This window comes from Lytechinus pictus, chromosome 3 (assembly GCF_037042905.1).
Source record: "Lytechinus pictus isolate F3 Inbred chromosome 3, Lp3.0, whole genome shotgun sequence".
In the NCBI taxonomy this organism is placed as follows: domain Eukaryota; kingdom Metazoa; phylum Echinodermata; class Echinoidea; order Temnopleuroida; family Toxopneustidae; genus Lytechinus; species Lytechinus pictus.
In genome coordinates this window covers 64,963,292-64,990,427 of record NC_087247.1, presented here as the reverse complement: position 1 = coordinate 64,990,427, position 27,136 = coordinate 64,963,292, and the positions used below count along the sequence as shown (strand labels likewise).

General features: G+C 36.0%; 1 protein-coding gene across 1 annotated transcript; it reads right to left on the bottom strand.

The window, feature by feature from the left end:
* Positions 1 to 4,856: 4,856 nt before the first annotated feature.
* Positions 4,857 to 26,300, bottom strand: LOC129256814 (B-cell receptor-associated protein 31-like). The gene is made up of 7 exons (XM_054895005.2): positions 25,917 to 26,300; positions 22,783 to 22,883; positions 19,238 to 19,382; positions 13,265 to 13,400; positions 12,602 to 12,731; positions 9,152 to 9,252; positions 4,857 to 7,720 (listed from the first exon to the last, which is right to left on the bottom strand). Exons 1-7 carry the CDS (start codon positions 26,006 to 26,008, stop codon positions 7,682 to 7,684), a joined length of 744 nt encoding a protein of 247 aa, XP_054750980.1. The 5' UTR covers positions 26,009 to 26,300; the 3' UTR covers positions 4,857 to 7,681.
* Positions 26,301 to 27,136: the final 836 nt, after the last annotated feature.

The window sequence follows — 27,136 nt, the reverse complement described above, 5'->3', positions numbered from 1 at the left end:
GGGCAAAAAGGACATCCTTTATAAAACATTTTAATTTTGTTTTATCATCCCCGCAAAGTTGACCCTAAACACGTAGCTTTCCTAGCGAAATAGATACCCCTTTTTTCATTATTTTTGTGTTTTTGACACCCTTATCACGTTACGTACGTAACGTGCCCTATCTTGAAAAAGACATCCTTTTTACGTGTTTTTTTGGTCGCGCATGGTATCCACTCGTCAATGTAAGTGGCCCCCCCGGGGTTTGGGCTATGACCTATTTCGGGAGTTCTCATAATTTTTTTTTTTATGTCCAGCCATATTTTTCTAGTGAAAGGACTTCAAAGTATTCAAAAAAAATTTCAGAAAATCTGTTAACTTATTACCTTCCTTTATAATTATCATTGGACTTTTCGTCCTGACAAAAGCCTTTGACTTGGTCAGCACGAGTGCACTTTTTAGCCTCCTGTAGAAGATAGGCTCCACAAGACTGATCCATGGTCATATCATTCCATGTCAACAGTTTGCTACAATGCTGGAACATCTGGTAGCTTCCCTCAGTTCTTGTGAGCAGTGGCGTGAAGCAATTAGGCTGCGCCTGGCCCTGACACTCAGGATCTTCTTCCCCATGCTTCCCCAGTATGCACTTGGGGAATGCACAGAATGCATCTACATATCCGTACCAGAGCAGATGGGAAACTCTTCAACATCGACCGGCTACGTGCCAAAACAATGGTCAGGATGGTTCTCATTCGTGAGATGTCGCCCCTGCCTTTCATAAAGAAGCTGGAGTAGGCCTACAAGACCTAGTCATACAGCCGCCTGTTTTTTGCATGTACATGATGGAAGGAGTTTGGATCACCCATCAGCCTGTAAGACAGAAATCCTGATCGACTCGAGACACTGACTGTCCTCCAGATATCTCTATCAACACCACGCACTCGTTTGGTTGTGGTGGACTCCTTACCAACCTTGCATTGACTATCTGTCTCTATATATAGTTCCCTTTCACTGGACAATGAGATAAGCACCAGGATAGGAAACGCTGTCACAACCATGGCCAAGCCCCTGAACGGAAATAAGTCCCGGAAAACGTACGCCGATCAAGAAAAGTGACTACCGTAAACACCTTCCATGCCAGCTGCCTCGGACGTATCCTACACATTAAATGGCAGGACAGAGTGAAAAATACAAGCCCGGAATATAAGGCCCTTCAGCTTACGAACATGCTGGCATCCCCAGCTTATGACTCATGTTCGGCGGATGAAACTTTGGTAAATCCTTGAAGGGATTCGCCAATGTAAGATGAGCTGTGTGACTGGTCCCCTGATAGATCACCTCCGTTATAAACACACCTGCAAACGTGACATAAAACTTGCCGGCATAAACACTAACACTTGTGAAGATGTAGATGATAGTCGCCATCTATGGAGAGCTACTAAGTACAGGGGTCAAGACGTCAGAAAATAATCGGAATGCTACATTGGCAGGCCAAAGACTAAATAGGAAGGCTAGGGCAGCATCTCTATCTGAACCTGTCTCAGCGCCATGCTCCCTTATCTGTACAAAATTTGGTTTAGAGACTGCCACTCTAGAGCGGAGCTCTACAGCCACTCTCGAAAATGTAATACCTAGCGCGCTACACCATCGTCTTTTGAGACGAACTGATGCCTACCTATCATTGGACACTTTGATTTAGGGAAAATATGGAGAAAACACTTTCAAATTCAAATAAGACTTTAAAGCCTCTTCAGTACAAAAGTATGGATGGACATTAAAAAAAATACAAGTACAAAATTGATCAATTTTAGGTGAGCAGTAAATGTCGAACGTCTATTAGTATTCTTACTGAAACCCCCTTACATAAGTTCTTACACTACAAGCCTCGGAAAGTAATTTTTCAAGATGGCGCTTGGCGGCCATCTTGGATTTGATCTAAAGATTATTCTTTGTTGCAAAATTACATCAGAAATTGAATCAACATAGGCAAAGGACTCACGAATATAGTTATTATTCATGATTCTGGGGCAAAGGGTTCAAAAGTTAATATTTCAAGATATGGCATCATCTGGCGGCCATCTTGGATTTGACCTAAAGATAAGCTTATATTGCAAAATAGATAACAGAAAGAGATTTGACACACCCCTAAAGCCCTAAACAAAGGTATTACTCATCATTCTGGGGCAAGGGGTTCAAATTCAAATTTTCAAGATGGCATCTGGCGGCCATCTTGGATTTGACCTGAAGATGACCTTATATTGCAAAAATTATTATAGAAATTGATTCTACACACCCCTAAACCCATAAAAGGAGACATTCCTCATCATTTTAGGGCAAGGGGTTCAAAAGTTAGGTTTTTAAGATGGCATGTGGCGGCCATTTTAGATTTATGCAAATTAGCAAAATTGCCCAACCGGCAACTTTGGGCAACCAAGCTGAATTTGTTCTAGGACCCCATAGGAACACGAATCAAGAAAAAAAATTCATTGGAGAGAACATAATAGGTTCGGAAAATGTCAAATTGACTATTATTACCACATCATTAAATGGAACAATTCCTCAAATAGTGGAAAAACAAGTAAAAGGAGATTAAAGGTCATAGTTGTTATTCATACAGCTGCTCACATGAATGGTGTTATGAAACACCCCCTTGGCTGTGTTTTATCTCCATAGTTCAATTGAGAAAATATGTCACATTAAATATATAATTATAAACCTTTATAACAAGTAGGCTTGTGTCTAAACAGAAAAATCAAAGAATAAGAACAAAGAAAGATCGGACAAATAATGACAAAGTTATGAGCATTTGAATATTGCAATCACTAATGCTATGGAGATCCTCCTATTGGCAATGCGACAAGGATGTGTGATGTCACATGTGAACAACTTTCCCTTTGATGGACTATAAAATACCCTCAAAATAGGTGGTTTCAGACCTCCTCGAAGTTCGTCAGTTCCAGGTATTCTCTGATCGGGAAATTTACCCCGATCAGAAAATACCAGGTATTTTGGTAATGTGAAAGCAAACTACGCGTAATTTCCCCGAAAGAAAATACCCGCTAAATAGTAGGTACTTGGCGAAATTACGAGAACTTTCGCGGGGATTTCATGACGAAAACCTTTCATTTGAAAACACTATACCCCAGATTCCCTCAATCAATTCTCTTCTCCAAGTACGACAAACCATAACTGCCCCAAGCAAGCAATTTAAGTATCAAAACACCTGTTTCTGGTCCGAAGATAACACAACAGCCCGAGCAAAGCATGCCGTCATTTTAATTCACTTACTTTCCTTATTTCGAGGTCGATTTTCTTCGTTCGAACTTGAAAATGGACTAACATTGGATTTCTGAATACAATATGCATTTGAAAACGTAATTAAATATCGAATACAATAATTTCATTCCGAAGGTCCTACTACAGGCAGAGAAGTCTTACGTAATAGCGCAGCTGTTGTTTATCATTTCGTCCTTGGCTCAACGCTCATAATCTGGCCTGTGGAGGTAAAATTGAGACAGCGGGGATTACCTGGCCTAGCGGGATTGATCAGGCGGGTGTTTCATAAAGCTGTTCGTAAATAAAAAGCGACTGGTGATCCTGTCTTGCGGTAAATGGTACACACCATTGGCGAAGATCTAGCGCGCGAGAAAGGATCACCAGTCGTTCTTAAAGTCGCTCTTAACTTACGAGCAGCTTTATGAAACGGCCCCCTGGGCTTAGAAATGATTTTGGGATTTACAAACGCAAAATGGGGTATAGAACCGCAGTTTGCAATCTGAACTGCGGTCTTTCTCCAAACGGGGGTTTGACGTAATGTTTTCCAAGGTCGCAGGTATTTTGGCGATGTGAAAGCAAATTACGGGAACTTTTAGCCCAGCGTGTCGTTGGGTGCGGCGCCGTGGGTGGCTGCTGGTCTAGTAGTTTTGAATCTCGCGCCTTGCTTGCTTATTAGACCATACTGCGCATGCTCCTAACTTCAGGAATTTATCCCGAAGTGTATGTTTCGGGGCGGTCTGAATGCAGGAATAATTAATGGGTATTTTTTAGCCTAAAAATGTTCTCGTAATTTAACGGGGATTCTTGTGATCGAGGCGGTTTGAAACCACCTAATGTCTCTTTTTGCTTTTTCTTATGGTGATACAAACTTATGGTGATACAAATCCATGATGTTTTCTTTACAAATCTGTATTACATGCCCTCCTATAGAAAAAAAACATGATCTTCTGATAGATGTGATAAAAGAGGAAATTTAAGTGAAATATATACTAAAGTAATGGTGAGAGTTTTCACAAGTGACATCACACATCTTTGTCGCATTGCCAATTTGAGGATCTCCATAGCATAGTGATTGCAATATTCAAATGCTCATAACTTTCTAATTATTTGTCCGATTTTTCTTAAACTTTCGTTGATCTGTTTCTTTGACTTTTCTGTTTTCACACAAGCTATCTTGTTTTAAAGGTTTCATTCTCCTTTAAGGTTGTCCTGCAATCCAGCACCGGCCCCCACCCCTGTCGCGATGCCCCGAAACACAACAGTGCACATTGCCACTTTACCCATTACAATTATGTACTAAGTAATTCCTATTTAGGCTATATCCATTTTGTCTATCACACCATACATAATTTGAATATCAATGAACCAATATTCCACTAAACAAAGTGTTAAATATTATTAAGTAGACAAAGTGGAAATGAGACCATCTGGGAATTAGAATGAACAATAAGCCCAAGTGACAAAAATTGATACTATACAAAATAGGTTTAGCCTTTGTAACATTATGCAATCTTTTGTGGATCAGCTGCTTGTTGACCAAGTATATAGACCACAGTTTTCATTCACGAAACAAAACAATGAAATTCAAACTATTTACAGATATATTGTCATTAATGTCTGCATTAAAATTTATTGATACTCCAGTCCAACTCAACAAGTTGTCTTGAATTAACATAGAAAAATCAAACAAGCATAACACAAAAAGAATCACCAAAATCCAAAAACTGTATAATATAAAAGTCATGACATTTCCAAAGTTGTACTCGAGTTCACAGAATATGGGCAATATACTCAATGACAATGTCACATTCTCACTATATATCTTTTGTTTTATTGTATAAGTCATAGAAATATATATATTTTATTTTTTATAGATTTGATGAATTAAAAGCCTCTGATTGAATAAACAGGAGTTGACATATACTAGTATTCCACATCTTCAAGGTAGAAGAAAAGACTGAAGTTTCTGACTAGGACTTGTCAGGTGCAGAGAATGTCCCTATTAATACTTGTACTAGTCTTGTGTCATAACAACCTACTTGCTTGCCCAATTCTTTTATGTGTCTTCAACCTTCCAGTTGCTGTTTATAACAAAAATAAAGGACAAGTCCACCACAACAAAAAATTGATTTGAATAAAAAGAGAAAAATCCAACAAGCATAACACTGCAAATTTCATCAAAATCAGATGTAAAAACATTTATATGCACATCCTGGTCGGTATGCAAACGAGGAAACTGATGTCATCCACTCAATATTCCTTTTGTATTTTATTACATGCAATATGAAATATTATATCCTACATAAATTGAATCCTGTATAGTGATTGGTTCAAATAGCATCATGTGACCAAATATATTTCAAATATGATGTTGCGTGACGTAAGACCTCGATACATTTTTCGCTATACCAATATTCTGACATTAATAGAAAACTGGATATTTAGCTAAACTCTCGGGCGCACCGGCCAGCAAGCTCTCTCTCCCGGGCAGCGCGCTCCCGGGCAAGTCCAGTGATGCGTTGGCGCAGGCACTAATCTGCGTTCCGCTGAGCGCGGCGGCTCGGAGAAAAGTAGGTAATTCAACGCAAGTAACCGGACTTTGCAAGCTCAGCGCATATATTTTGGTTATAAATTATTAAAAGTAGGATATAAAACAAATATTTCAGGCGTTTCATTCGAAAGCATAGTGGAAATTATTAATCCTCGGTTGGACTGGCAAAACTACTATATTTCCCTCAGGGCTTCGCCCCTCGGGAAAAATAGTAATTGCCAGACCAACCTCGGATAAATAATTCTACTATATTTTCTCAAAGCCTGATATATTTGTTTATTCTAATTTTCTCTTCATTGTCAAGTGAAAAAAAAATTATTTCCTCCCTAAAAATGTGGAATTAGCATTGATGATTGTTTAATACTATATGGTTCAGTCAAATTGGTCCTTATTGTCAAATCTGTAAAAAATGAAATATTGAATAATTCAAACAATCAAAAAAAAAAAAAAAGAACAGTGAGTGAGGGACATCATCGACTGTCTCATTTGCATGTCACTCAGTTGTGCATATCACCGTTTTGTGAAAAAAAGCAAAGCTTTAAAATGTCATAACTTTCTTATTTTACATGCGATTTTGATTTTCAGCGTTATGCTAGTTTGATTTTTCTATATTTATTCAAATCAACATTTTTCTTGGGTGGACTTGACCTTCAAACAAAAACCAGAACCCTATTCCCCCTAAATACAATGACATTTTTTATAAACAACACAAAATAGGAATATGTTTCAAGTTGTTACTCATTAAAAAGGATTTATTATTATTATTATCAACAAACAAAAGTACATTCTCAAAGATTTACAAAAATTATCTCATGAAAGGAGCAAAACATAATGGACAATATTTAGGTAGTAGCTGATTGACAATTCAAGTCCCCCCCCCCCCCACCCTCTCACACCCCTGCCCAACATACATACACAAAACTTCTTAATTGCACAGTCATTTTGGGCTAAAGTAAACCTTCTGGGACTAACAAAAAAATTTTGACTCTGACAAAATGTCATTATTTGGCAACTAAAGATACACATAGAAATGGTATTGTGAACAGTCTTTTTACTTTTATCAAATTCTTAATACATGATAAAAGACTACTGTTGTTTGACTGTTATTTGTATACCAGTAGATATTGAATAGCCAACTTAGCATTTTGGAGTAGAATTCAATACCAAGACTCACAATGAGTTGTACAAGGTGATAACAGGATCTAGAATGCTATAGAGATTTATGTCAAGAATGAAGAGATTACCATATTTTATAAAAACTTGGGCCACCAATTTAGCACGACCTATTTTTTGTTCAAGCCCTAGTAACAAGAAAATCTATTTCAGAGTTGACAATTACAAGGATATTATCATTATATAATAGGGTTCTTTCGAATTTCATATTACTTTATCATGATCTCATTACATTACACATTAGATAGAAGGGCCACTCTTTTGAAAGGTTTTGTTGAGGAAAAAATATCCATGACAATATCAGAATTGTCATCGCTGAATCATGTAAATTTCAGATCCACAGGAACTTGAAAATATGAATCATATGAATAAAAAATAAACTGTCATGTCTACCATTTGTAAATCTAGATGAACATTACACATTTAAACATAAAAGCTTTTCAGCTGTGAAATGCAAAGAACAGTGATTATTATGTATTATGTATGTTATAAATATTCTCCAGATATCATCAGAATATGGTAAGAGAATATTAAGAAACATATGTCAGCCCATTGACATCTGTAATGCAAGGTAATTCTACTAATTTTTGCTCCAGCTGTACTAGATCATTTGATAGGCACTTGAAGCCCCCAGTCTACTCAGTCCTGTTCTTCTCCACTAACAACCCTAATAACCAGGCTAGCTGCATGAATCAAGTTGAAGATCTATGAATCTTTCTTTGTCTCTGAAGATGCCACTTGATTCTGTATAAGATAGAATGAATAGAGAGTCACTGATGAAAATGCAAGTGGTACACCTCTGGTAGTCTTGCCTGCATTGCATGAATCAATATAGCAGCAGTGCTGACTTTGAAAACAACTACAATGAAAAATTGCCCACAAAAGATACAATTCATATGATAATAAAATTCTAAGTTTATTGACCCTGAATGACCTCGGTCACATTTGCTCTACGGCGGCCGTACGCCGAGTAAAAAACAGCCGTTTTATTCATTTTTATTCAAACCACCTTTACGTAGCTGGTACAAAAAATATTAAAACAGCTGTTTTCGACTTGCCGTACGGCCGCCATAAAGCAAATGCGACTGAGGTATTAACTATCCTTATGTCCAAGTTTGGAGAACTAGATCCATATACTTTCAAAGTTATGAAATTAAAAAAAATACCCTTAACATGGTGGTCAAGTTCATTGACCCTAAATGACCTTTGACCTTAATCATGTAAGCCAAAACTCAAAGAAAACAATCAGTGATACTTGAATACTCTTATGTTGAAGTTTCATAAACTAAAATCCTATATTTTCAAAGTTATGATGAAATTTCAAAACTTAACCTAGGTTAAGATTTCAACTTGATACCCAAAACATGGTCAAAGTTCATTGACCTAAATATGGCCTTTGACCTAGGTCATGTGACCTGAAAGTGAAACTCATGCAAGGTGATCAGTGATAATTGATTACCACTATGTCCAAGTTCCATAAACTGTACTTTGTCAGTTATGATATTTCAAACATTTATCATAATTGTCAATTACAGCATAATCATCTTTAGAATATAAATGAATCAGCCTGTTGTGAATTAATTATAAAAGAAATCATAAACAAACTAATTGGTACATAAAATTAGGTAAAAAATTTTGTAAAAGAAGCAAAATTATTTTCCAGATAAAAGCATGTAGAATAACATTCAATAAGAAATGCAACCCTCTACCTTACTTGGGCTTATGTGAGTTTATTTGAACAATGGGGTTGAATATTTGAGTTAAAAATATTTTGGACAGTTTATTATTGTTTTGTTCAATTGGCAAAAAATGATTTACATATGTTTATTGCTGATAATCCCTAGAAAGAGGGTAAAAGACAAAAGGCTTATCTACTGATAATGATCCATAATTTGCTGGGGTAGGGAAGCACACAGTATATACCACGATTTACAGCTATTGAAGTATGTTTATTTTGATGGGCATTTGGTCAATTACAAAAGAAATAGTTTCATTCACAAATTTTGCAAACAACCAGACTGAATGGTCCTTAAATCACAAACCTCAAATTTAAAGGATTGCCAAACATTTCCTATATTTATATATTAGTGTTGTTTAATGGTTGATAAATTTGATTTGAGAGGAAATAGAAGCTTGACTAACATATATTTTAAAAGTACAACAACTCTAGCCTACCTGTAGCTTGGAATGTTCTGCTAACAATCTATCATATTCAGAAGAGACTCCTTCAGCCTGCTTCTTAACGGCCTCCATCTCTTTCTTTGTCTTCTCCAACTCTGGTTAAAAGAAAAGGAAGGCATATTAGTCAATCAGCAATGAAATCATATGGCATGATAGATATAATGCATACATTCATATTCATCCCAAATAACCACATATAATAAACAACAGCAAAAGGTATTTCAATGTTTGACATAATATTCCCAAACTTGACAATGTTCACTAAAACAAGTGGATCGCCTCTGGCAGTCTCGCCTGCATTCGAAATAGCAGCAGTGCTGACTTTGAAAACGGCTATTGAATAATTATTCAAAAAGGAAACACTCATATGATAATATAATTGACCCAATATGCATATTGACTATGATCATGTGACCTAATACATGTGCAAAACAATCATTCATACTTGATTATGTATATGTGTCATGAACTACATGTGTAGATCCATGAACTTTCTAAGTTATGATGCAAATTTAACAAATTCCCCCAAAACATGGCCAAAGTTTGTTGACCCTAAATGACCTTTGACCTTAGTCATGTGACCTGAAACTCACACAGGATATTCAGGGATACTTAATTGCTCTTATGTCTAAGTTTTATGAACTAGATCCATAACATTTCAAAGTTATGATGACAATTCCACAAAAACCCCCAACATGGTCAAAGTGATGACATTTCAAAAACTTAACCTTGGTTAAAATTTCGAGATTGATTCTCCCAACATGGTATAAGTTCATTCACCCTAAATGACATTTGATCTTGGTCATGTGACCTGAAACTCAGGCAGGATGTTCAGTAATACTTGATTACCCTAATGTCCAAGTTTCATAAACTAGCTCAATATACTTTCTAAGTTATGACATTTAAAAAACTTAACATTGGTAAAAATTCCAATGTTGACGGCGCTGTCGTCACTGCCGTCGGAAAAGCAGCGCCTATAGCACAGACAATAAAAAACAAGTTAAGTAATTAATCATTGATTTGGTCCAAAGCCAGGTTGGTATGTCATAGAGCTGTTGATAAATTATATATGACTTTATGCATGACAAAGGACCCTTTCTTGAGTGCTAAATCTGATTCTCAATCTTAAAATCAGATCTTTGTAGAATATGATTCTCAATCTTAACTTCCATCTGAATGGAAAATCAAATATTATTCATTAAAAAAATTGACGAGGGTCTGAGGGATATAAAAAATATATACTGTTATTTACCATTAGCTCGGCTAAAGCCAGGGTAATAATAATAACAATGCGCCTCGGAATAAAATGTTTCTAGATAGATGGCGCTATACAAATGCCTATTATTATTATTATTATCAAAACTGAAAGTGTGGGGGTATCTTATTTAGCACAACAAAGGATAGGGTGTAATGCATAAACAGCATTACCTACAAACCCATAAATGAAAATACAAGAATCAACTGTTACAACACATATAAGCCATAACTTTTGCAAAATATCATTTCTTGTTCAGTGTTGCTAGTTTGCAACAAGAATTTTACCAAAATATTAATTTCAGGATTTGTTACCTAATTACATTTTTTTTTCTTCCAGGAAATCGATTATGGTTGCTAATATTTACGATTTTGCATCAAAACAGGTAAAATCATTTTGGTTTATTTTTCACAATTTTCGTGCCTTTCATTGACTTTGTACAGGTATGTGAGAAGTTATTTTTTGTGTTTTTTTAATTTTTAAAAACAACATGACTAAAATACATGTATGAGGCAAATCATTCAACACACTTGTTTACATTTATATGCAAAACAATAAATTTGGGAAAGCTACAATTAAAAAAACAAGTGGAGTGCCTCTGGCAGTCTCACCTGCATCACACGATTCAATATAGCAGCGGTGCTGACTACTATAACTACTATAAAATAATTATTCACAGAAAACACCATTTATATTCAGATACAATACTACGTTCATTGAAAATAAATGACATTTGACATTGATCATGCAACCCAAGACTTGTCAGTGATACTTGATTACCCCTGTATCCACATTTTATAATTATATATCTATAAACTTTGAAAGTTATGATAGCAATCTAATAATTACCTCCAAAAAGGCCAAACTTCAAAGACCTTTGACTTTAGTCATATGACCTGAAACTCGCATGAGATGTTCAGTGACACTTGATTACTCTTATGTCCAAGTTTTATGAACTAGATCCATACACTTTCAGAGTTATGATGGTTATTCAACAAATACCCCCAAAATGGCCAAAGTCCATTGACCTTTGACCTTGGTCATGTGACCTGAAACTCGCACAGGATGTTCAGTGATCCTTGATTACTCTTATATATGTTAAATTTTCTTGTTGGTAGTAGATCATATTTGTTTAGAATGACTTTTTTATTTTGTATTTTTTTCTATAAAATTCATACCAAAATCAATTACCGATATATTATGTTTGTTACGTAATGAAAATTGTTTTGCATACGAATATTATAAATGCAGAAGAAAAAAATAGTTCAAATCAAATCAAATCTTATGTCCAAGTTTCATGAATCAGATCCATAAACTTCCAAAGTTATGATGGTAATTCAACAGATACCCCCAACATGGCCAAAGTTCATTGACCTTTGACCTTGGTCATGTGACCTGAAATGCGCACAGGATGTTAAGTGATACTTGATTACTCTTATGTCCGAGTTTTATGAACTATACCAATATACTTTCAAAGTTATGATGGTACTTCAACAAATACCCCCAATTTGGCCAAAGTTCATTGACCCTAAATGACCTTTGACCTTGGTCATGTGACGTGAAACTCATGCAGGATGTTAACCTTATGTCCAAGTTTCATGAACTAGGTCCATATATTTTCTAAGTTATGATGACATTTCAAAAACTTAACCTTAGGTTAAGATTTTGATGTTGATTCCCCCAACATGGTCTAAGTTCATTGACCCTAAATGACCTTTGACCTTGGTCATGTGACATGAAACTCAGGCAGGATGTTTAGTAATACTTGATTAACCTTATGGCCAAGTTTCATGAACAAGGTCCATATACTTTCTAAGTTATGCTGTCATTTCAAAAACTTAACCTTCGGTTAAGATTTGGTGTTGACGCCGCCGCCGCCGTCGGAAAAGCGGCGCCTATAGTCTCACTCTGCTATGCAGGTGAGACAAATTAGGTCAAATTTCATACGCTTATTTGCGTATTTAATTAATATAAAAATATAAATAATTAATTTTTTTTAAATTAACTATACTGTCTTGTAGTTTACATCCGGCTTAACGGGCGTGCCAATTTTTGCAGTGACCGCTAAATCAACGGCCGAGATGAGGGGGGGGTTAAATTAGCCCCCCCCCCCCCCAGTATATGTTGGTCTGAAATGGCCCAGTTAAGATAGGGTTAAGTATGCATTTAATTAGATCACTTAGACTCACCTGCTTTTGAGCTTGCCAGATCATCCCTGGTAGTCTTCAGATCTTTAGCAACTTCACTGTCTGCAACTGCAGCTACGACAATGTCAGCCATAGAACCAGAGCGTGAACGCTTAGTCTTGGTCTCCAGCTCCTTAAAAAAAACACATGAACCATTTGTCTTCATTACCCAGCACAATACTCTAATCAGTGCAACAAAAATTGATATAATTAAACACGCTAACATGACTAAAAGATACGACTATGGCAATTTATACCACATTAAAATATTTTTCAAAATTATAATAAAATTTGATTAAAAATTGAAATTGCTAAGGGTAGGCAAGTGAGTCTTGAAAGGATACTGATGGGGGGCATTTAAGAGGAAATCTATCCTCGAGTTTATATTTTATCTATCTATTTATGACTGATCATTCAGCCACATTTTATTTTCTGAAATTAATTCATTCTTGTAATTTACACTATGTTGCAGTTGATGTGCTCTAGCATGCGAAATCGGAAATCATACTTAACTACAGGATGTTACCCTTAAGCATTGTATAGAATTGAATCAATATCACTTCAGCATTAACAAAGAACAACTTCACTGAAGGCGATTAGTACCCCCACCCCAAGCTGCTACCATGGCAACATCATCATTTAAGTTTAGAAGTGTAGTACACAAACCTTTTGTAGTTCATCCATCTCCTCCATGAGTCTTTTAGCCTGATCTGATGCACCCTGTGCTTGCTTGACTGAAGCTTCATTAGATGCTATTAGAGTAGCTTCCTTTGAGATTAGGTTACACATACGCTTCAACACACTGCAGGAATCATTTGTAGTTATGTGGTGAAAACAAATTACAGGTAGGTGTTTTTCAAGTGTGAAATATAAAGTATAGTCCATTAATAAGAAGGCTCCATTTACAGTATACAGGAAAGAAAATACACGGGGGGCGGCGGGCGAATTTGCCCCAGAAATGGAGCCCCCAAAATGAAAAAGTAGCCTCAAAATTTTCAAAAATTGAAAATGGAGCCCCCAGAAAAAAAAAATCAATTTTTTTCCCCGACAGTATATTAGCTTTTTTTTCTCATTTGTAGAGGGGGACATATCCTCTCAATGTGATTTCAAGAACAATATATGTTAACAGACTTTATCATACCTTGTATAATAGGAACCCATTTTAAGTAAAACTTGTTGATCCCCTTAGTACTTCTCCATCAAGCAACAATGATTCCAACTGTCAATAGAGAATCAAATACTACAAAAATATCATCATTTCAATTGACTTACAGTAAAATAGTAAGATTAAACGAGAACATACCATTTGAAGTTTGATCTTTATTTTATGAATATTTAGGAGGAAGTTATTACATGAGATCCCGCCCGCGCATGCACAGTCAATATTCAAAGCTCCAGATGTGGCTACGAATGATAGTAAGAAAGAGAACTTACACTAGAGTTTGAAGTTTGGGTGGGTGAGGAGGGCATGTAATAATTTCCTCTTAAATATTCATAAAATAAAGATCAAACTTCAAAGGGTAAGTTCTCGTTTAATATTACTATTTCATTTCATATTTCCTTGATCGTTATTACATGAGATTTTGAAGCCAAGTAGCCACATTCGGGAGAAAAAACATCGGCATGTATGTGAACACTGAAAATGTAGACTATGGTGTTACCATCTCTGACAAAAGCTCACCATATTTTATGGTCATAGAATATCGCCACACAAGTGGCTATTCATTTCACATACATATTCATTCCATGAACATGGCATTGTAATACTCTAAGAACATTGTTAATGTTAACATCTGTTTTCATTTCAGTTTACAAATATCTGGTTTCTCGATGCCAGTTCATAAACTTCCGTATCACTAGTGTAGAGCATGATCTTCTTACAGTGGCTGGGAATTTTTTTTTTATTAATAACTGTTTTCATTTCAGTTTACAGACATCTGGCTTCTCAATGCCAGTTCACAACTTCTATATCACTAGTGTACAGCATGATCTTCTAACACTGCCTGTGAAAAGTTATTCTTGTTTTCAATAGGCTTTCTGTAGAACTTCCTGAATGTTTTCTCTGATGACCATCCTGCTCGAGCTAGGATCTGGTCCAAAGGAAGTTCTGCCTTGGCAGCTACAGAAGTTGAAGCGGCCCTCATTGAATGAGCCTTATAAATCACAGTATTTACACACACTGCTCTTTGCATACAAATCTTAATCCAACGAGATAAGGTTTGAGTTGTTACTCTGTTGTGTGGTCTGGTATGACTAATAAAGAAAGAGTTCTCTTTCTCACGAAGTAGTCTTGTTCTCTCATAATAATATTTGACATACATCTAACAATGCACAGTCTCCTATCAGGAGTGTATGCTTCCAGTTTAAATTCAAATTGGGTATTCCCTGGTTTACTTTTGTTTCAACTGTTCATCCAACACAAAACCCCCTTTCAGTGTCATTTTGTTAACCTTCAATACATGTAAAGTTTGCACTCATTGAGCAGACCCTAGCACCATTAGCATACAGATTTATAGAGTTAAATCATGAAGGGTTAAAGAGTATGCTGGAGACAATTTCCATAGGAAATTGAGAACTGGGCTAACATTCCAGATTTCTGTGTATCTGGGCAAGACAGGGGAGTGTTTCATGAAAGGACTTGTCAGACGTTTTATCCGACAAGTCCCGTTTTATCCGACAGTTACTATAGTAACAGTGCCTCTTAGCCAATCAGAATCAAGGAAAGATGTCAGATCTGACAACTTGTCGGACAAAAATGTTGATGAAACGCTCCCCAGGTCTAAGTTGAGAAACACCCTTCATCAGTATGCTTATAATAAGAGGATGACTCCATACTGTCTCACTGCTTTGACAAAATCTTTGCAAATTTGTGATATAGACGTCATACTGCCTGCAGGTTGAGGCTCTCCATGAAGCTGTAATTATATCCACCATTCTGCTTTTAATAGTCCCTGATTCTCAAAGTGTTGCCGCATAATGTGCAACATAAGAGTTCAATATTAGCAAGAAGTGGGTGATTTGCATTTGAAAGAGGCAGGGTTAGTAAATTCTCTTTACTCTGGATGAGCATTGGCTCTCCTACTACCATGCTAAGAAATATAGGGAACCGAGCTTGAGATGGCCAATTAGATACCAGCATTAGCCCTGTAGCTTTATCCTCTCTTATTTTTTGTAGGCACTTGGGGATCAAGCAGAAAGGTGGAAAAGCATAGAATGCAAAAGGTTTCCAGTCGATAGTAAAAGCATCAACAGCATAAGCCCCAGGGTCTGGGTGCCAACTGACATAGCCTTGAGGCAAACAAGTCTATTTCAGATTTACCAAACTGGAGAGCTATTCGATCAAAAACTATTGAGTTCAATTTCCATTCTGTTCGATCGTTAAATTTTCTAGATTTCTCATCTGCTATTGAATTTAATCAACCAGGCACAGGGGCTACTGTGATCCAGATATTGCGAGAAATGCACCACTGCCAAATTTCTCTTGCCATCCTGTCACAATCAGGGGATTTACAACCACCAATATTATTTAGATAGGACACAGCTGTGGTGTTGTCAATTCTGACCATCACACGAATGTTGCATTTATTCAGGCAAAATGATTTTATGCCTAACCCAGCAGCTAGGGTTTCCAGGTAATTTAATTCAATATTTGTGCCTTCCTGCCTCAAGTTCATTCCAGCGACCCCGTTTTCTGCTGGAGATCAGTGGCTCCCCATCCAAGGCCACTGGCATCAGTGTGCAATTCTAAGTCCGTTTTTTTTTCATAACGATTGGCGAGGAGGCCTTAAAAATATTATTCATCCACCACTTTAACTCTTCTTTTGCCTCAAAGGATAAATTCATTTTTCTATCAAAATGGCCGTTATTTACTTTAAGGGCTGCAATTTTATCCCTTTCCTTAGCTCTATAGAACAATGGGCCATATTCGACTACTGGGAAAGTTGCTATGACTTTCCCAATGACCTGTGCTACACTCCGTATTGACGGGGTAGATGTGCCTATCAATTCTTAGCATGGATCTTTCACTTCTTGTGATTTAGCCTGAGGCAGTTTAACTGTCATATTCTCAGTATTAAGGCTAAAACTCAGGAAGGTAAATTCATGTGTTGGGGTGAGCACTGATTTTTCAGTGTGAATAATGAGGCCCAATTCTGTGAAAATTTTGGTTGTTGCATTGACACTCTCTTGGAGCTTTTCTTTAGTTTCGCCAATTATAATAGTGTCATCCAAATATCCTATGACAGTATGACCTGCATTTCGCAGTTTGGCGAAGATTGGCTTCAGTAACTTTGTGAATAATCTGGGGCTGTACTGAGCCCATAAGGTAAGGCTGTAAATTGCCAGCATTCTCCCTACCACATGAACCGCGAGTATTTCCTGTTACCAGGTGCTACAGAAATGGAATAATATGCATCTCAGAGGTCGATCGAAGCAAGGTAGCAGTGCGGGTAAATCAAGTGCTTGGCAGTGTGGATATTATTAATCTTAAAATGTTGCACATTGAGACTTTTATTAAGCTCTGATAAGTCTAGGATCACACGAGTGCCCCCATCTTTCTTCTCGTAAATATATTTGAGAGGAATTCTCCATCTTCAAAAGAACAAGGCTCAATAACATTTTTGGCCTGTAGAGCAAAGATTTCTTTGGTTATCTGATCCATTTCTGAAAATCTCTTTTTGTATTCATACAAGGGTTTATTTCTTAAAGGAACTCCTTTGGAGTGATCAAATTCTATTTTATATCCTTGCACTTCTTCTAGCAGATATTTATCTGACGTTAATTCACACCACTTTTGGTAGAAATGCAATACTCGACCTCCGAATGGCATGTCTGATTTAGAATTATCACAAGTAACAATATCACTAAGTGTTTCAACCTCAAAATCAAAATAATCACATGGGCTACTTACCGCTTGGGGTAATGGTGTAGCTTTTTTCTTCTCGCCACCTGTGGCCGCTGGGAGGATTGAGGCTGTTTCAACATGCTCATTGTCTGGGTGTGAGGCGGAGGTCTGGGACGACTGCTCCGCTAATTTCGCTGGCCTAAAAAAGGCCCATTGTACTGTAGTTCCCACTTGTGGATCTGATACTTGAAAAAGTTCCTGACGTGCCAGTGGCACTATGCCATCCCTGTCTGTTGGATTGATGAGAACTGGACAATTGCATCCTGTAAGGATGGAACTGAGGGCAGGGATTATGTTGTCCCTGCATCATGCCAGCTGCAGCTTTTGCTGTTCAGAAAGGTCGTTGACCCTTAGTTAGATCATCTCTAAATAAATACTGGCACACTAGTGTAGCAGGTTTGCAGAGATGAGAGTAATTAGCATTCAAGTCTGGCTTTATCTGTTCTTTGCGTAAGCAGTTCACTTCAAAGTTTGCATTGCATATTAATGCGAATGCATTCTGTTGTGTTTCAGTTTAGAGGGTCAGGTGACAAAGTTTGAATGAAGGCAGTGAGCCCCCTCGTTAATGGCTTTTGGATTCTCTGCAGTTTTATATCACGGCTTTGCGTGTGAGTAGACAAATTTTCCCAAATAGCTGCATTCACTTTGGGGCAACAGAGAGGTGGGCAATTGCTTGGTGGGCAATTGCTTGGGGGAGGTTAGTTTCCTCCAGCTTCTTCCATAACATTCTCCTCTATCTGATGTGACATGAGGTACATGGCAGGCTTGGCTAAATCGATGTGTATTGCACCACCATCCCAAGTGGGGATAGCAAATTTCTGAGCAAGGGAAGGGACTTCATCCTCATTTTCTAGCTCTTGCAACAGTTTTGTTGATATCACCCTCATCGATGCTGCCATCATGAGAAATAGGGCATTGACCCATGTTATCAGAATCAAAGCCACTATCAACTCCAAGTAAACTCACGTTATCTGCACATGTCGGTGGTCGTGAAGAATCCCTGGTGGGGCGATGAGTACTCATGGTACTAGCACTAGCCGATTGGCATGGCAAAAATTCCACCATTTTCTCCATCAAATATTCAAAATTGTCCAGTCTTCATTGTAAATCAGTAAAGTCATCTTTTCCTTCCAGTTTCTTGCCTTTCTTTTTTTGGTGCAGAGTTCTTAGACTCATAAAGCGTGGGTTTTCCAGAGTCACTTTTCTTGACTTTCGAATCAGAGTTCACTACCGATGAGCGCTTGAGCTCCGGCTTCGTACGGGAACCCGAGGCAGTTTCGTCAGGGGAAGTTCCGGCTTTCACCGTGCCCAGCGTTTCGCTGGTGTGCCGCGGCTTGGTTAATGAGCCGATGGTAGACGATGGAAAAGACATTGTAGCCGAGCTAAAAACCTAAAGATTTTACAATTTTCGACAAGTAAAAACACAGTTTCTCAAAACTGTGAGGAAAAGGAGAGTTTTTCTCCCTGTGAAAATGATTTTCAAGACCGGTGGTCTAAAGAAACATAAAAAACAAAGTTTATTTTGACTGCTGGGGAAAGTTGCTTTCCCCTCTGTAACAACTAGCGCGCCAAATTTACTGCGCATGCGCAGGCGGGATCTTATGTAATAATGATCAAGGAAATATGAAATAAAATACAACATATATATATATATATTTTTTTTTTTAATTTAATTCTTATATAACTTCATAAATTCATATTAATTACAGCCTTTTGTTGAAAGAAAAAATACTCACATGCAGAGGAAGAATGCAAATCCAGCCACATAAAAGTTCCTCTGTGCTCTAAAAAGCTTCATATTGAGGATGGCCTCTGCATTCGGGATAGCTACATCAAGTTCTTCTTTGGCATCTGTGTACTTGCTCACTTCTCTCACAGAATCTGACAAAAAGAAAGAGAAACAAAATTCTTTTAAATCTGACAAAAAAGAAAGAGAAACAAAATTCTTTTAAATACGATCCAAACCTTGATTCCATATTGGTAGCAGTACTCAAATACAAACAAGTGAAGTAACCACATCAAGCTATGACAAAGACCCCATCTACTTTCTTCCCTTAATAAACCAGTCTAGGAAACCAGTTTAGAAGATCACTTTGCTAGTGTCCTCATCACCATCTCCTGAACTAGTTTACAGAACCACTTCACATAAAGTGGTCTTGTTGCTACGGGAATGCTTTAAGTAGTGTCACATATTTCAAACAAAATTTGAAATCGCAGTGTAGGCATTCTAAATTTATATTCTTTATTCTTTATATTCTTTTCAACTCGGACAGTTTATGTACAAGTTTATCAATAAACAATTACCATTACATTTTAATGATATGTTTGAAAAAAATGATACAATTCATAAGCATTTCACTCGCCAGGCTAGTTTCTTTCATTTACCTCTGAATAGAACATCGTTTGCACATAAGACATTTGTTTTACTGGTCCAAAATTGTGGAATTCTTTTTCAAAGGACATTATACAATGTAATTCAATACAAAATTTCAAAGGCAAACTAAAAAAATATCTTCTGAATTCATATTAGATTATCGTTTTTTCCCAAATTAATGTAATTCAGAACTTAATATGTAAATCTTTTTATCAATTTCTCTTTGTATATATGTTTAATCGTTTTATAATTTCTGTATACAGTGTATACTGAATCATTTATTATTATCTATTTATTTTTATTTATTTTTTATTCATTATATATATATATATATATATATATATATATATATATATATATATATATATATATATATATATATATATATATATATATATATTGTTTGTTTATTTCTTTATTTTATCCATAAAATGTACTTATAAAAGGGGGCCTTCACCCTACAAGCTCTGCTTTTTAGTCGGTCTCCCTCCTTTTCGATTTCATGGTATCATTGTATTATAAAAATTGAAATTAAATGTTATATTCTGTAAATATGTATATTGAACTATCATTGTAAATGTAAAAAGATTGAAAGAGGAAATTAATGAATTCAATTCTACACACAGTGTGTACTGAGTAGCATGCACACACTCTCGTTCTCCATGCGAAGATTGCTTCTCAAAGAATGGTTGTGTCCTCACCTATGCTTGAAACCAGATTAACAAGGCAAAGCAGTCTTGAAAACAACATCGCGAGGTCATTTTCTGGTTTGAAAGACCACACATGATCACTTCCAAGACTGCTTTGAGCGTTTCCATTACACATTAAACTGGTTTCCACTCATCTAGTTAAAGGAAGTAGATGAGAAAGGGGTCAGATACAAGTGAGTCTGCTTTAAGGCCACTGCACACCTTACGACCCGACTGGTCTACGACTGGCTTGCGACTGAGTGAGTAGAGATGAATCGCAAGGTAGTCATAAGCTTCGACATTGCACACCTTGCAATCCAACTACCATGCTGTATGCGACTCACTTATATAGTGTAAATGCGCTTTTTGCTTTTTGCCATAGCAACTTAACTGAGAAAATGGCGCTTACTACTACGTACGCCCGTTGTATATCATATACGCGTCGTGCAAGTAAGCTGTCTGATTGACTGGAAGTTGGATTGAGCTTGCGATCCAGTCATAAGTATTCGACATGTCAAATCCTTATGATTTTCCTTGCGACTTGTATCTGACCGGTCTACGACTCTCAAGCTGACAAGAGCTGTGACGTCACATATCCCCTCACTCAGTCGCAAGCCAGTCGTAGACCAGTCGGGTCGTAAGGTATGCGGTGGCCTTTAGAAGTGTATCTCTTAAGACCACAGTAATCTCTTTGACATACATTACAATAGGTAAATAACTCATGCATTGCACAATCCAGTCTGTAATTTAACTAAACAACAAAGGAAATTATTCTACTTCAGAGAAGGTTGAATTAATAATGCAGATTTAAAGGTAATATCAAATATTTCTCACTATGAAGAGTAGAGTAAATTAATGCTACGTTGAAATCCTTCAGAACAATTTGCGTTAAAGAATGGAATATGTGTCCTGCTGATATAAGAAGTAACAGTACCCTGTCTCGGTTTAATAAATTATGTCATAGATAACTACTTGATAAATTTAAGACCAGTTGTTAGTTACACCTAGGGGTGACATGTTTGGAGTGTGAATGTGTTTGTCTGTGTGAGTGTGTGTATGCTTGCATGTGGGTAATGATTCTGTTGTGATCTTTAAATACCTTGTAAATAGTTGTTTGGGTTTTTTTTACTCATAGTTATTCCATGTTTGAGTAAAATATCATATGCAGGGGCCCCTGATTACAAGCTGTGCTTCTTTGGGGTCCAAAACCTGTCATTTTTCAGTAATTTGTTTGTACTTTGGTTTGAATTTATTCAATTCAATTCAAAGTTGTAAGGTAGATAAAACTTGCTCTCTGTGTAACTGTAACCCCATATGGGCATGAGTGAACCATAGAAAAATTGGTCCATTTCTGATGTCTTGATCTACACACTAGCACATACAGTTGAGGCCAAACGTTTACATACACCCATGGAATTCAGTGAAATTTGTTCGCTTGCCAAACATCGTAAAATTTACTGTATCTTCAGAAATATAGATACTACCATGACGAATTTGGTATCAAATGGAAGAGGGTATTAAGCTCTTTTACATGATTGGTATTATATATTATTAAGTATATTTCAGGTGGAATTTTCTTTGAAGAAAAAAAGTAATATTCATGCCAAATGTATTCTATTATTTGTTATTATATTTTCAAACATCGTTTCATAGAAATATATAAATGTCAAATCTATGATTTATATTACATTTTCTATCATATGTCACCACTGAACAAAAAAGTGTTATCTGAAATGTTTGTGTATAGAAGTAACTAGCACAAATATGAAATGCTTTTGTCACATTTTTATTTTTGATTTGTAAAAAATATGAAGATTTTTGCGAAAAAAATGACACCGAAGTATTTTTCAGCTCCTTATGACAAAGCAATGTGATGAAGGGGCATGACATACTGATTTCTTCAATATCAAATTCGTCATGATAGCACAAATATTTTATAAGATACAGTAAAATTTAAGTTTGGCAAGTGTCAACTTTTCTTTTCTTTGAATTTCCTGGGTGTATTAAACTTCTGGCCTCAACTGTATAATTTTATTTATAAAACAACCATCAATTTATCTTTCAAGTTGCAGTAACAAACATCTAGTAAATTACATGATTATCTTGAAAGGTACACACCTAGACCTCCTTAAATTCTATAACAAATATCAGAGTAAAATCATCCTTGGATGAATACTAATATGCAAATTATTAGAAAATGCTAAATTTGTATACTCACCAAGGAATAGCAAGACAAGGATGAAGAGAAAAACATTGAAATAGATGTATGCATAAGCTGTGATGGACTTCACTATTCCAGAATGAAAGAATCTCTGCCACCTAAAAAGTGAACAAACAAATCATATATGTAAAAAGAAAATTAAAAGTTTATTTTTACCATGATTTATTCATGCTAGTCAGGATCATATTTGATTGATTATGGTAATACAGAGAGAAACAAATCTAAATCATTACATACAAAAGAAGCTTAAAAATAATTTTGTTTAATGTGATAAACAGCATTGCTATCCAAAGTAACATTCAGATTAGTGTTGCAAGTCAGGCCACAAGTTCGGGTTCGGTTTGGTTGAGTTCGGGAATTTTAGTTTAGTTCAAAGTTTGGCAATGTGAATTCAAAAAAACATTTTAAAAAGGTTGCTAGTCCTGAACTACGTAACACTTGTCGTTACCAATGTCTGTCACACACTTGAAACAAATTTTTTTTTAAAGAATGGATATAAAAATTGTTGCAACAAATTTCTTATTTTCTTTAAAAAAGTAGAAAAGTCCTTTCTACTTTCATTTCTAATTTAATAAAGTTACCAAAGAAAAAAAAAATGAAAATGAGAGAATGAAGGTAGTAACAGAATTTCAATGAACAATATTTTTCAGGATTATTTCATGTTTATATGATTGTGATCGATTACAATGTAGCAAACACAGCTACCCCGATCGATCGGAGAGTGTTGATCAAGAATGTTGAACCACGAGAGTCTAGACAGATCACCTCCACTCAACTGATATTGCACTGGTAAAATTCATATTCCAAACTATGAAATATTTTTCAATCAAATTCCATATTTTCTTATAAGTGGTTTAATATGATCAATTAATTACTCTACAAAGATAAATTATCAGTGCATTCTTGGTCCTAAAAGATTGACGCTAAGTGACTTCAAACACATTTCCAACATGAAAATGAGTACATGGACTGTACTGTGTAATTTGCTTCTGTGAAATCACCCGGCACCGACCATTCAGGACCAAGACGGAACTGATAATTCATCTTTTTATTTTCAGTAATTGACAAGATTAAACCACTTTTTAGAAAATATTGGAAGACTTTGGAAGAACACTTCATATTTGGAATGTTTCACAAATGCGATCGTGACGTCTTTGCTTTGCTTTGACTTTTTGATCTTTTCTGCTATTTAGAAAATTCTATTTCTACCCTCATTTCTTATTTAAACATTTCAGAAGGTGAAAAATAAATTTTACTAATATTACTTTGTCAGTTATGAGGAAGGAATATTATGTCTTGTCCATTTTCTTTTATTAAATACAAAACGATTATGACCAATTACTACTACATTTGATTACGGTCAATATATACTTCCAGGGCTCTATAACACAAAGGTTTGCAATCAATCGCTGAATACCAATGACCAATCAAGATCATCGCTACATGCGCACTCTCTTTAAAATACTGACCTAGAACCAATCAGTGCGGTTCTTTTCTATTTGCAATACGTCGCAACTTTTGTGTTACGGAGCACTGATCAACTATTTCCCAAACGTGATCATGCCGTTGCTTTGCTTTGCCTTTTTGATTTATTCTTTTATTTAGAACTCTATTTCTACTCTCATTTTTTATTCATTTGGACATTTCAGTAGGTGAAAAATAGATTTTACCATTACTTTGTCAGTTATGAGGAAGGAATTTATATCTAACAAGTGGAGCGCCTCTGGCAGTCTCACCTGCATCACGTGATTCAATATAGCAGCAGTGCTGACTTTGATAACTATAATTATTCACAAAAAACACCATTCATAAATGATACAACACTATGTAAATTGACAATAAATGACATTTGACCTTGATCATGCGACCTAAGACTTGTCAGTGATACTTGATTACCCCTATATCCACATTTTATAAACGATATCTATGACGAATATCTAATAATTAGCTCCAAAATATCCAAAGTTCAATGACCTTAAATGACCTTTGGTCATGTGACCTGAAACTCGCATGAGATGTTCAGGGATACTTGATTACTTTTATGTCCAAGTTCTATGAACTAGACCAATACACTTACAGAGTTATGATGGTGAATTCAACAAATACCCCCAACATGGCCAAACTTCATTGACCTTAAATGACCTTTGACCTTGATCATGTGACCTGAAACTCGCACAGGATGTTCAATGATACTTGATTACTCTTATGTCTAAGTTTTATGAACTAGACCAATAAACTTTCAAAGTTATGACGGTAATTCAACAAATACCCCCAACTTGGACAAAGTTCATTGACCTTAAATGACCTTGATCATGTGACCTGAAACTCGCACAGGATGTTCAGTGATACTCGATTACTCTTATGTTCACGTTTCATGAATCAGATCCATAAACAATCAAAGTTATGATGAAATTTCAAAAACTTAACCTTAGGTTAAGATTTTGATGTTGATTCCTCCAACATGGTCTAAGTTCATTGACCCTAAATGACCTTTGACCTTGGTCATGTGATCTGAAACTCAGGCAGGATGTTCAGTAATACTTGATTAACATTATGTTCAAGTTTCATAAACTAGGTCCATATACTTTCTAAGTTATGTCATTTCAAAAACTTAACCTTTGGTTAAGATTTGGTGTTGATGCCGCCTCCTTCGGAAAAGCGGCGCCTATAGTCTCACTCTGCTATGCAGGTAAGACAAAAACAATTATGACCGATTACGGCCATATATGCATTCACCCACACCATTAGCTTCAAATGTCCTCTAATTTCATGAAGAAAAAATAAATAAATTCATGTTTATAAAAAATTTGAAACTGATAAGAATTAATTCAAAGACGAGGCCAACTGATGCTTTCAATTTGGATTTTAAAATATTTTGTGAGGAATTCTTATTGTGCTTAATCACTAACAAATAAAAATGTTTATTATTATATGAGTCCCAATTCAAATCAATTTGTAATCAATGGCACTTTGAAAATGTGCATGGCATTTTATACCAAACCATCGAACCAAGCATTTGTGTTCAGTTCACTCCAGTTTGGAAATGCCAAGTTCGATGAACTTCTGTTCGGTTTGGCTACAGCACTAATTGAGATAAACCGTATTATATAAAAAGTGTATTTTATTCTCACATGTATGGCTTGATGAATGGGAGCATCAGGAGTATCAGGGCAAAAACCTCCAAATACAGGAAGGCTGCCACAAAGGTCCATTGAAGCGTCATGGTGTTTCTGTCTGATATACTTCCTTAAGGCCCTTCAAAAAGTACTAAGAGTACAGAGTCTGTCTAATGCTTCCTGAAAAGATGGTACCTGGGTCGTCTATTTAAGATGTTATCTGCAAAGGACACCAAAAGAAGAACATGTTACTTTTACAGTCAGTCCGCAAGCCCCTGTGTTAATGAGCAAATGAGCAGATTTATCCAAGTCCTCTCATGGCTGAATTCATGTCCCTGCAAAATCTCGTGAATTGTGAGACTTTCTTTCTCAAAGAATTTAACCACTTTCTCCTTGAGTAATATTGATTATTTTTGTACCATGGGCAAGAGTAAATGTTACTCTTTTATATTGGTCATTTCTTTTTAATGAAATATTTTGATAAATAAGTGAATTTTTTACCTGAAAAGATGCATCAAACAGAATTTTCTTCCTCTGTTTTCACTTGCAAATTGTGCAACATTTTGTGTTTTAGGCACCAACATTATTTATATCATCAGAAAGCTCAAACTCTATACTTTCTTACAATGTCACTCTTGATATGTGGCATCTTTTAGATGGGTCAGCAGCCAGCTTTTTCCATCAAGATGCAAGACGAGATTTCTGAAATTTCTGAGTAACATAAAATCCAGAGTTCTGATTGGCTGAATACTGTTTTCAAAACAAACAGGCGCGGGTAATTTGAAGAGATTACCACATGGTGAGTGTGACCTTGCAGAGGCCCAGTGTGGGGAACATTGGAATTTGCGTGGGTGTGTGGTCTCTATGACCAATCAGAGCGCAGTATTCTTGTTTTTGAGCTGCAAAATGTACTTGGCCTATGAAAAGCTGGCTGCTGACCCATCTAAAATACATCTTCTTATAAAAATTATATCATATTAAAGCTTAGATCTTCAGCTTTATCATGATCTAAAAATCATTTGTGCCCAAACAGAAATTAATTGTGAAAACAACAACTTTTGTTGCATGAAAAGAAATATTTTGTTCCATGTTTTAGATCAAAAGTTTTTCCTATATTACAACATTCTTTTAAAAATCCAAACACATGACCTGAAAGAATGATTCTTCTTCTATACAAAGATACCAAAAACATGAAATTTGGTCAATATTTAGAGCAGCAATGGCTGAATAAAAAG

Coding starts and splice junctions, on each gene's coding strand:
- LOC129256814 (XM_054895005.2), bottom strand. CDS start 26,008: ATGACGCTTCAATGGACCTTTGTGGCAGCCTTCCTGTATTTGGAGGTT. Junction 22,884..25,916: donor CCATTCATCAAGCCATACAT/GTGAGAATAAAA, acceptor TTCACTTTTTAG/GTGGCAGAGATTCTTTCATT. Junction 9,253..12,601: donor TCTGGCAAGCTCAAAAGCAG/GTGAGTCTAAGT, acceptor TCTTTTAACCAG/AGTTGGAGAAGACAAAGAAA.